Raw genomic sequence first — 12,403 nt, 5'->3', positions numbered from 1 at the left:
CAAAACTTTGCCAATTCCTGCCCAAGTGTCCAGTTGTACTGTTCTACCATCCCATCAAACTGTGGGTGATGTGGCATTGTTCTGGTCCTTCTTATGCCAAACAACTTGCAGCATTCATGGAACACAGCTGATTCAAAGTTACGATATAGAGGGCGTCTGGCAAACACTCGTGCCTTCATGATCCTTCTAGAAACTCATCACGTGTTACCAGCATCACGTGACTTCCACTGTCGTAACAATACACTCTTTATGGATAAACTTACAAACACACTCTATATCTATCTGACTATGTCTTTCACTAACTTTGTCATACCTTAACTCTCACTAACTTCATTTTCTTTTATTAACTTGTTCACCTATATACATATATGTTACCCAACTGAGGCCTAGAACTTTCTACATACTATGGGACATTATGAGGTAACAATACTCATTTAAAGAAATCAGAGAAATTCAAAACGTTTGAGTAGCCTGACATCAATTCACAACAATTGAACTACACAACAAATGATTTGTAAACAGTTGTGTAAGCAAACTTGTTATTTCTACCACTTCTAAAAATAACTTACTTTAGTGCTCGCACAATATAAAGTAAATGATCTTCTTATATTAAATTTAAATGAAATAGTTGTGTACTTCTAACAATATCTGTTTTCCATAAAATGTATAGATATCAAGATATCTCATAATATCTGCTATCCAGGTATCTTATACTATCCATTGTCCAGAAAATATATAGATATCAAGATATCTCATAATATCTGTTATCCAGGTATTTTATATTATCAATTGCCCAGAAAATATATATAGATATCAAGATATCTCATAATATCTACTATCCAGGAATCTTATATTATCCATTGCCCAGAAAATATATAGATATCAAGATATCTCATAATATCTGCTATCCAGGTATTTTATATTATCAATTGCCCAGAAAATATATAGATATCAAGATATCTCATAATATCTACTATCCAGGAATCTTATATTATCCATTGCCCAGAAAATATATAGATATCAAGATATCTCATAATATCTGCTATCCAGGAATCTTGTATTATCCATTGCCCAGAAAATATATAATATCAAGATATCTCATAATATCTGCTATCCAGGTATCTTATATTATCCATTGCCCAGAAAATATATAGATATCAAGATATCTCATAATATCCATTATCCAGAAGTTTAGTTACTACTGAAAAACTGTATGAAAAAAAATATATATATACACCTTTTAAAATTATTCTTTATTGTATTGTTGTTTCTTTCTAAAGATTTATTGTTTCTGGTGTAATAAAAAAATTAGTTCTTAACACTGTTATGTACAAAAGTACTCCTGTATTTATTTTAATGAAGTCTTATTAGGTGTTGCACCAGATTGTCAGTTTCTATGTAGACACCAATTCATGTTCATACAAACAGAAAGATAAAACCACATAAACATTAGGTACAAATCATCTCAACTGTAATGTTTGTCCTTCACAAACACTGGGTAGAAATCATCTTAACTATAATGTTTGACCTCAGAGTCATTGGATAGACATAATCTTAACTTTAGTATTTGACCTTTTTCCTTTCTACTCTAATGGTGGTGTAAAGGTTGTAGTTCCTGTCCTATGTTTTCTTATGAGCTTTTTCTTTTACCAACCCATAGGAGTTGATTCAAATGAAGAACACAGGGCTTAATCTAGTCAATAGCACAGTACAGCTTGGAGAACAGCTACAAGTAGGAACATCACCAGAAGGGTGGGAAACCACGCAAACCATGTTACAGAACCTGCAGACGGTGTTTGACACAATTTTTGATGGTTCTATTAAACTTGACCGTTCACTTCAATCTACTATGTTTTTGTGGTCTGAATATGAAGACGAAGTGCAGGCTCTACAACAGTGGATAAGAAACACTTCACAACAGCTAGAGGGCACTCTGAAGCTTGTGACAAGCTTGAGTGAAAAGAAAAGACAACTGCAAACATATAGAGTAAGCTAAAGAGTAAACTTTTGTGTTTTTTATCTTATAAGATCATGCTAAAATAGTTTTAATATTGTTTATTGTTGTGATAAAAAGGTTTTGATATTATTTACAGTTGTAATAAAAGAATTCTGATACTGTTTACTGCTGTAATAAAATAGTTCTAATATTATTTAATGCTGTGATAAAAAGATCTAGTATTGTTTACTGCTGTAATAAAAGTCCTATTGTTGTTTATTGCTATAATAAAAGTTCTGTTATTGTTTAAAGATTTCTAATATTATTTACTGCTGTGATGTATGTTTAGAAAGTTACTGAATCTTTTTGGACAGGGCCTACAACTGGATATTAACAGCCATCAACAGAGTGTTGAAGATCTTCAAATTAAGGCTGAAGCGCTACCTGACCGAGATGAGGGTGTGGATGAGATTTTGAATTCCATTATCACTTCTCACTCTCAGCTTAAGGAAAAGGCTCAGGTGAGATTTTAATTGAACAATCTTAAATTAAGTTTTTTATTGTAACTTCCCACTCTTGCATAAGGAAAGTTATTATTTGAACAGCCTTATCTCTTGTCACGTTCCTGTCCAAACAGAAGGAAAAGGCTTAGTTACTGTTTAGTCTCTTCTCTTGTCACTTCCCACTCTCACCTTAAAGTAAAGGGTTAGATACCTTCTGTTACCATAATGACATATACTAAAGTTATATGTGGTAGCAATGGTGAATAAAGAAACTGATATTATCTTTGGCCATACTTCAAATTCTTTTAGGAAGAGGAGAATGAAAAAATGTATAAAGTGTCTTTTTAATCGAAAGTTTTATTGAACTAAAAGTGAAGCTAGTGATTTATGGTATCTGAGATAGAGTAGTGACGTGTTGTATATCCGATGTTAGTGAAAGTAGTGACATGTTGTATATCAGATGCTATTGAAAGTAGTGTTACGACAGTGGAAGTCTCGCGACGCTGGGAGCATGCGTGCTGGAGTTTCTTGAATGATCATGAATTATTGAGGAACCCCGCAAATGTCCGAGTGTTTGCCAGGCGACCTCTTTTTTAGTATATAAGCTCGGCAAATAAAGCCAGCGAAGAGATAGATATGCAGATAGATTGAAGATATATATAATTGAGTCAAGCGAACAGTAGGCATCATAAGTAAAGTGTGTGAATCACTGTGATTTACAGCATGTTTTATAAAGGTTGTTAAGTAAAGAGATGAGAGACATATTGACTATGGAAATTCTGTGTATTACAAAGTTGTATCGAGAAAGAATAAACTAGTTTTAATCAAAAATGGACTTGTTTTGTGAAGTTCCTCGGAAAGAATTTATACCGGAAATTATCAAACAAGCAGATACGTAACAGTAGTGATGTGTGATGTCTCGGGTGTTAGTGAAAGTAGTGATGTGTGATGTCTCTGGTGTTAGTGAAAGTAGTGATGTGTGATGTCTCGGGTGTTAGTGAAAGTAGTGATGTGTGTGACATCTAATATATTAGTGAAAGTAGAGATCTGTTGTATCTAAGATATTTCCAGTGAATTTCAAGAATAAATCTGATTATGCATTTATGCATTAATTTGTTAAGACTGAATATGGTTGTTTTCTAGATTTGCACCAGTAAATATGAAGATATTGTAGCTAAACATGAACAACTGAGCAAGATGATTGGAGAAGTTGAAACATGGCTGCAAAACACTCAGTCTTTAATAAGTTCTTGTGGGGAAACCTCATTAGACAGAATCTCTCTGCAGAGCTCTCTGGACCGCTTAAAGGTTAGCCATCTCTTATAAGAATTAAATAGTGTTAAAAGAACATTTTAATCAGATCAAGATCTATCTTAGTTCAAAATAAACTTTAATCCTTAAAGATGAATAATATTTTATGGAAAATTCAGTATGAAACCTAAGCCTAATGTAAAGGTAACTTTCTGTGTTTGTTAGGGTATTCAGGCTGCTTTTGAAGAAGAAGAACCAAAGCTAAAAGCTGCTGAGGAACAACTTGATCTAGTTTTGGTTGACACTCTAGAATCGGGCTCTGGAGAGTTAGACTCATTGAAGGAACAGTGGAAAACAACCCAAGACATGTGTAAAACAACTACAGAATTTTTGCTCGGCCTCCTGGGGCAGTGGAAGGACTATGAAGAACGACTTGATGAAGTTCAATCATGGATACGTGATACTGAATCATCTCTTAGCACCATACCGTTGTGTGTAACATTGTCTGAAAAAAGAGAACAACTCGAAAAGCTCAAGGTAAGGTTTTGAATTATAAGCAAGTAACTTATTACTAATATTTAATTTCAAGAAAAACAAAATTTACATCATCTTCATTATCCAAGCAGCAAAGAAAAGAACTCAAAAGTTTCAACAAGTCTGCAGAGTTATGATGATCTGTAGTATAGTTTCAGATGGTTTTATCAAATAGTCTAGAATTTCTCTATCACTGTTTTCAGAACAGAATTAAATTAATAAAACTAAAATTAGTTACCTTTTCCTAAAAATCTATAACTTACTTTCCTTGTTGGTATATTTTACTCAACGCTACAGCCAGTTTATATAAATAATTTACAATCTTAATATACCTGAGTTTGAAAAGCATGCAAACCACGTTTTAATTTTCATTTAAATGCTACAGGAAAATATATTGATGTGTTTGTATGAATTTGTTCAACTTACCTTGTGACATGTTTTCAGGGCAAGCAAGGGGAGATTAGGGCAAAGGAGTTAGAGGTAGATGCTCTCACAGACAAGATACAACAGCTACATAAAGGATCCAGTGCAAGACGTGTTAGTCAACTCAGTGAGCTTGGTATTCGTTACCAGCAACTCATCTCTCTCGTTAAGGTGCCTGTTTGATTTCTGTATAAGTTAGTTCTGACTGTTGCTTACTGTAACACAATCTATACCTTTAGTTAGTTATTCAGTGTTAGATTATATCTGTTCTTCTGAATAACTTATCTCTCAGTTATGTTTACAGTTAGCTAACCCATTTTAACATCCATAGCTTAAAATTATTCCAATATTTGGTAGATGAACTAGTAAGATGATTTGAAAGGTAGTTCTAAAGCAAACAAAAAGTAGTCATCATAAGATGATGACTGTGAAATTTGCTTGCTGAGGACTAAAACCAACATCAAACATACAAGGGTTCATTCTTTTAGAAATGTCTACTAACAGGTTATATCTATTGACATGAAAGTGACAAACAAAAAGGTTTGTTGGAAATTGATAAAAGTATATTAAGAAACATGTTGAGCTTCTGATAAAACTCATAATGGTTGAAATACAATACTCACTGAAACTGTGGTGAAAGTTTGACATACAGTAACTGTCATAAAATACTCACTGAAACTGTAGTGAAAACTGGATAGACAGTGAGTGTATGGTTGTTATACAATACTCACTGAAACTGTAGTAGAATCTAGATAGACAGTGAGTGTATAGTTGTTATACAATACACAGTGGAACTGTAGCAGAATCTAGATAAACAGTGAGTGTATGTTTGTTGTACAATTTTCACTGAAACTATAGCAGAATCTAGATAGACAGTGAGCGTATTGTTGTTATACAATACACAGTGGAACTGTAGCAGAATCTAGATAGACAGTGAGTGTATGGTTGTTATACAATACACAGTGGAACTGTAGCAGAATCTAGATAGACAGTGAGTGTATGGTTTTTATACAATACTCACTGGAACTGTAGTAGAATCTAGATAGACAGTGAATGTATGGTTGTTATACAATACACAGTGGAACTGTAGCAGAATCTAGATAGACAGTGAGTGTATGTTTGTTGTACAATTTTCACTGAAACTGTAGCAGAATCTAGATAGACAGTGAGTGTATGGTTTTTATACAATACTCACTGGAACTGTAGTAGAATCTAGATAGACAGTGAGTGTATGGTTTTTATACAATACTCACTGGAACTGTAGCAGAATCTAGATAGACAGTGAGTGTATGGTTTTTATATAATACTCACTGGAACTGTAGTAGAATCTAGATAGACAGTGAGTGTATGGTTTTTATATAATACTCACTGGAACTGTAGTAGAATTTAGATAGACAGTGAGTGTATGGTTGTTATACAATACTCACTGGAACTGTAGCAGAATCTAGATAGACAGTGAGTGTATGGTTTTTATATAATACTCACTGGAACTGTAGTAGAATCTAGATAGACAGTGAGTGTATGGTTTTTATACAATACTCACTGGAACTGTAGTAGAATCTAGATAGACAGTGAATGTATGGTTGTTATACAATACACAGTGGAACTGTAGCAGAATCTAGATAGACAGTGAATGTATGGTTGTTATACAATACACAGTGGAACTGTAGCAGAATCTAGATAGACAGTGAGTGTATGGTTTTTATACAATACACAGTGGAACTGTAGCAGAATCTAGATAGACAGTGAATGTATGGTTGTTATACAATACACAGTGGAACTGTAGCAGAATCTAGATAGACAGTGAGTGTATGGTTGTTATACAGTACTCAATATTCACTGAAACTGTAGTGAAAAAATTGGCATACAGTAACTTTCATAAAATACTCACTGAAACTGTAGTAGAAGCTGGACAGACAGTGATTGTATGGTTGTTATATAATACTAGCTGAAACTGTGGTGGAAGTTTGACAGTCAGTAGCTGTATTTTTCTCATGCAATACTAGCTGAAACTGTAGTAGAAGTTGGACAGGCAATGACTGATATTGAAAAAGGAATTGTTGTAGGAAACTCATCACAAGTCAAGTTGCCAAGCAAACTAAATTCCCATGATCAACAGACAGGAATAGTCAATAGTCATTAACGTCATGCATATTACTATACTGCAACAGATACATATTACCCTAGTTTCCATTGGACTTCCATTGTCAATAGTCATTAAAACCATGAATGATAATATAACACTATATTCCAACAGATACATAATACACCAGATTCCTTTGGACTTCCATTGTCAGTAGTCATTAAAACCATGCATAATACTATATTCCAACAGATACATATTAACCTAGTTGCCATTGGACTTCCATTGTCAATAGTAATTAAAACCATGCATGAGACTATAACACTATATTCCAACAGATACATATTACCCCAGTTGCCATTGGACTTCCATTGTCAATAGTCTGGAAAGCCATGAATAAGACTATATGACTTTAATCCTAGAATTAGATGAATTGCTAACAGTAGATGTACATGAATGGCTGGAAATTTCCTGGGTGTTAGTGGGAATTGATGACTCTTAGCTAGACAACATTTTGTGGACTGATGGGGTTCACTTTTTCTTCATGTAGTCATTTCAATGCCTGCAACTTTGCCAGCTGGGGATAAACCAATCCTTGTGTTGTATGATAAGAAGGTTTTCAGCATGTAATGGATTCACAAACAAGTTCACACTTAAGCTTCATTGCTTAGAAGAACCTATGAGTAATTGAATTTAAACTTTTTGTTCAACAATGCTAATTAAATTTATATTTAAACAGTACATTATTAAATTGTCCATCTGTGTGACTCATGATTAATTACTGCTTTAGCACTCTGATCTGATTAAAATGTGTGTTATATATATTTATTTAGTACTTTATCAAACTGTCAATCTGAGTGACTAATGTTTAATTACTCCTGTGGCACTCTGGCCTGATTAAAATGTGTTACTTATGTTTAAATAGTACTTTATCACACTGTTCATCTGTGTAACTCATGATTAATTACTGCTTTAGCACTCTGGTCTGATTAAAATGTGTGTTATATATATTTATTTAGTACTTTATCAAACTGTCAATCTGAGTGACTAATGTTTAATTACTCCTGTGGCACTCTGGCCTGATTAAAATGTGTTACTTATGTTTAAATAGTACTTTATCACACTGTTCATCTGTGTAACTCATGTGTAATTACTCCTGTGGCAATCTGGCCTGATTAAAATGTGTTACTTATGTTTAAATATTACTTTATCACACTGTTCATCTGTGTAACTCTTGTGTAATTACTCCTGAAGCAGTATTTCTGTCTGGTTATGATACATTTTACTCTAATAAAATGTTTCATTGGTTATCTATTATTCTTATTATTTCTATTGTGTCCGACTATTTCCCTGCCTATCATATGTTTAATTATAGAGCATACTTCCCTTTGTTTGCTACTTTCCTTTTAGGCAGAGTGTAATGAGTAAATGGACAAAGTATGTTAGCAACTATTAGATTTCTTCTCATCTATTGTATATAATTATTTGTGTCTTTTTATCCAGAATCTAGTGAGTAAATGGATGTAGTAAGTTAGTAACCATAAGATATCTTCCCTCCTGTTGAACGTTTACTTCTTGTTATCCAGAATCTAGTGAGTAAATGGATGTAGTAAGTTAGTAACCATCAGATATCTTCCCTCCTGTTGAATGTTTACTTCTTGTTATCCAGAATCTAGTGAGTAAATGGACACAGTACGTTAGTAACCATCAGATATCTTCCCTCCTGTTGAATGTTTACTTCTTGTTATCCAGAATCTACTGAGTAAATGTATGCAGTATGTTAGTAACTATCAGATATCTTCCCTTCTGTTGAATGTTTACTTCTTGTTATCCAGAATCTACTGAGTAAATGGATTCAGTATGTTAGTAACCATCAGATATCTTCCCTTCTGTTGAATGTTTACTTCTTGTTATCCAGAATCTAGTGAGTAAATGAATGTAGTAAGTTAGTAACCATAAGATATCTTCCCTTCTGTTGAATGTTTACTTCTTGTTATCCAGAATCTACTGAGTAAATGGATTCAGTAGGTTAGTAACCATCAGATATCTTCCCTTCTGTTGAATGTTTACTTCTTGTAATCCAGAATCTAGTGAGTAAATGTATGCAGTATGTTAGTAACTATCAGATATCTTCCCTTCTGTTGAATGTTTACTTCTTGTTATCCAGAATCTAGTGAGTAAATGGACACAGTACGTCAGTAACCATCAGAGGTTTGAGAATGAGCTTGCAGACTGCCAGTCTCGTGTCACTGAAGCTCAGAGTCGTCTCCAACTGTGTGAAGGTACAGAGGGAACTGTGGATGAATTAGAAACTAAGCTAGCAATGTTACAGGTAAAGTCAGTCTTGAAATGTCAGACTTCTTAGCTTTAATACTAGGTATAACACTTAAATAAAGGAGAATATGAAAATACTTATACATGTTTTTTAAAAAGTAATTAAAAACTATACTCTTGTTTTATTTTAGTAAGCATTTAAAATTATATTAGCAAAACATGATTTTGAAGACAGAAATTTGATTCTGTAATATGTTTCAAAATATAACTGCATTATATCATCACTAATTATTTCTTGTCATTCTAAGGAATTAATCAATAATAAAGAGGAGTTGGTTGGCAAAATCCAATCAGTTGCAGAGCTGGCTCAAATTGTCCTGACCGAAACACTTCCTGTTGGACATCAGCCAATCAATGATGTCATTCAAACACTTCAAGAGAACAGAAGTAATCTTCTGACAAAGTTGATGGCTACCAAGTCTACCCTGGAAGATGCTCTGTACTTGTGGTCAAGTTTCCTAGTAATGATTAAACAAGCATCAAAAGTGGTCAGTCAGATGGAAAACACCCTGATGGAGGGACAGCAGCTTCAAGCAACACTTTCAGAGAAGAAGGCCCAGCTGGATAAAATAAAGGTGCTGATTAATAGCATAATAGTATAACCTTTGATACCTGACTTACCTGGACACAACACTTTAAAAATGTCAACAAATCCTTAAACAAGATTATTAATAATTTAAAACTTCTAACAGAAAACACTAAAGGATGTAAATCCAATGCAAATCTAAAAAATCTGTAAAGCTTATATATGCCCTCTAATAGAATACAGCTCACAAGTTACTTACAATATGCCCCAAAATATCACCAAATCACTACAACTCCAGCAATAAGATTAGCCCTCAGACTGCCAAAATTATCCCAATTTCTTATGTACACAAAGTTAGTTATATCCCCTTACTCAAGGACAGACTAACAAATATTAACATTCAGCGGAAACAAGGAACACTTTAACTGCCAAACTAGCACCCGTCATAAAACAGTATCCCTGTACATGTACCTTGCCTCCAAAACACCCTAGACGTGTAAAACAATTTCTGGTATAAGTTCAAAATTAAATTTATTATACATAACTAATCATTTCTTGTTTTTCTACTTTTCATCACTTGGCATAGGACAGGTAAAATATTCGGTGCCTGTCTTGTGAAAGTGGGTTTTCTTTGGGTACTCCTGTTTCCCTCCACAACATATTCTATGGCACTTGGATTTAATGATCTCAGCCTTGGCATTGGATTTACAGATCCTAGCCTTGGTACTTGGATTTACAGATCCCAGCCTTGGTACTTGGATTTACAAATCCTAGCCTTGACATTGGATTTACAGATCCCAGCCTTGGTACTTGGATTTACAGATCATCCCAGTCTTGTCATTGGATTTACAGATCCCAGCCTTGGCACTTGGATTTACAGATCCCAGCCTTGGTACTTGGATTTACAGATCCCAGCCTTGGCACTTGGATTTACAGATCCCAGCCACTAAGTGACCCTGATCAAGGGAAGTATCTTATGATGTGGTTTGTAGAATGTTTGTAGTTTTGCTTCTTCTCTTCAACAGCATCATCCACCTTGATCTTGTCTCTGCCCTGGAACCCTCCAGACATCTCTTCACTTTCCATTCACCAATCTGAAAACTTCAAATTTTCCATAGGGCAACAACTGACCAATCTATTTAACTAGAATTAAATAATTCCTGGGCAAAGGGGGGGGGGGTATTAATATCTTTGAACACCCCAGTAGAGGAAAGTTTCTTTCTTTTAAATATTAAATCCCTGTCATGAAATCTTTGTTTTAGTGATGTTTCAGGTAACTCAAGAATCGGTAGTGTTTGCTATGTAATATGAATTAATGTTAGTTATAACAGTATAACCATAAGATGTACAATAGTTGAGTGATGTTCAGGTAACTCAGGAATAGGTAGTGTATAACTAACATTAATTCATGTTACATATCATAACAGTATAACCATAAGATGTAATATGAATTAATGTTAGTTATAACAGTATAACCATAAGATGTACAACAGTTGAGTGATGTTCAGGTAACTCAGGAATAGGTATTATGTGCTATTTAACATGAATTAATGTTAGTTATAACAGTATAACCATAAGATGTACAATAGTTGAGTAATGTTCAGGTAACTCAGGAATAGGTAGTGTATGATATGTAACATGAATTAATGTTAGTTATAACAGTATAACCATAAGATGTACAATAGTTGAGTGATATTCAGGTAACTCAGGAATGGGTAGTGTGTGATATGTAACATGAATTAATGTTAGTTATAACAGTATAACCATAAGATGTATAATAGTTGAGTGATGTTCAGGTAACTCAGGAATAGGTAGTGTGTGCTATTTAACATGTTAGTTATAACAGTATAACCATAAGATGTACAATAGTTGAGTGATGTTCAGGTAACTCAGGAATGGGTAGTGTGTGATATGTAACATGAATTAATGTTAGTTATAACAGTATAACCATAAGATGTACAATAGTTGAGTGATGTTCAGGTAACTCAGGAACAGGTAGTGTGTGCTATTTAACATGAATTAATGTTAGTTATAACAGTATAACCATAAGATGTACAACAGTTGAGTGATGTTTCAGGTAACTAAAGTTAGTTGTAAGTTGGTGTAGTTGACACTATAATGATAAGTAGCTTTTTTGAATATGTGAAATGATCCACACGTACTGGAAATTTCTCTGTCTTTATATGTATCTTGTTGTAACATATTCTACAATTGGGTGGGTTCTTTTGTAATATATTCTACAATTGAGTGTGTTCTTTTGTAACATATTCTATGATTGGGTGTGTTCTTTTGTAATATATTCCACGATTGGGCGTGTTCTTTTAGATAATTTTAGAAAAATAATGCAGCATCCAGTCTACTTAACAAATTACTTTATTTCTTTTTAACATATGCTACACTTTACCTTTACTTGTGGTTGTAAGCATAAGTACATAGACAATGTTTCAATGTAAACTGTGAGACATACTTATGCCTAACTTAATTACCATTTATAGGTAAGCAAACACGTAATTCAACAAGTTTGAGTAAGAGAATAGATGGAGTAACTTTTATAACACCAAAACAACTGACTGTAACTGAACTGATTACTCATTGAATACTTCCTACTTTAACATGCCTACTGAACCTTCTCGATATTATGTCATCATAATGATTAGCAATCATTACTCACTGAATACTTAATCATGTTTATAGTGTAACCTTCCTACTTTAACATGCCTTCTGAACCTTCTTGATATTATGTCATCATGTTGATTATCAGTCATTACTCACTGAATACTTAACTCATGTTTATAGTGTAACCTTCCTACTTT

The 12,403-nt window shown here is 33.6% G+C and overlaps 1 protein-coding gene across 1 annotated transcript in view; it reads left to right on the top strand.

Moving 5' to 3' along the window:
• The window catches only part of LOC106468616 (nesprin-1-like), a gene marked incomplete at both ends in the record, with an annotated part of 121,329 nt that overhangs the window by 46,545 nt on the left and 62,381 nt on the right, over positions 1–12,403 (top strand). Inside the window, 8 exons of the mRNA XM_013929045.1 lie at positions 1,661–1,987; positions 2,311–2,457; positions 3,583–3,747; positions 3,916–4,227; positions 4,669–4,818; positions 8,898–9,062; positions 9,313–9,639; positions 10,330–10,574. Of these exons, the coding sequence (XP_013784499.1) occupies positions 1,661–1,987; positions 2,311–2,457; positions 3,583–3,747; positions 3,916–4,227; positions 4,669–4,818; positions 8,898–9,062; positions 9,313–9,639; positions 10,330–10,574 (1,838 nt within the window). The remainder of the gene's footprint in view (positions 1–1,660; positions 1,988–2,310; positions 2,458–3,582; positions 3,748–3,915; positions 4,228–4,668; positions 4,819–8,897; positions 9,063–9,312; positions 9,640–10,329; positions 10,575–12,403) is intronic.

This window comes from Limulus polyphemus, unplaced genomic scaffold, assembly GCF_000517525.1.
Source record: "Limulus polyphemus unplaced genomic scaffold, Limulus_polyphemus-2.1.2 Scaffold3079, whole genome shotgun sequence".
Classification (NCBI taxonomy): Eukaryota; Metazoa; Arthropoda; class Merostomata; order Xiphosura; family Limulidae; genus Limulus; species Limulus polyphemus.
The sequence above is the reverse complement of the archived record's forward strand: the minus strand, read 5'-3'. Positions and strand labels throughout refer to the sequence as shown.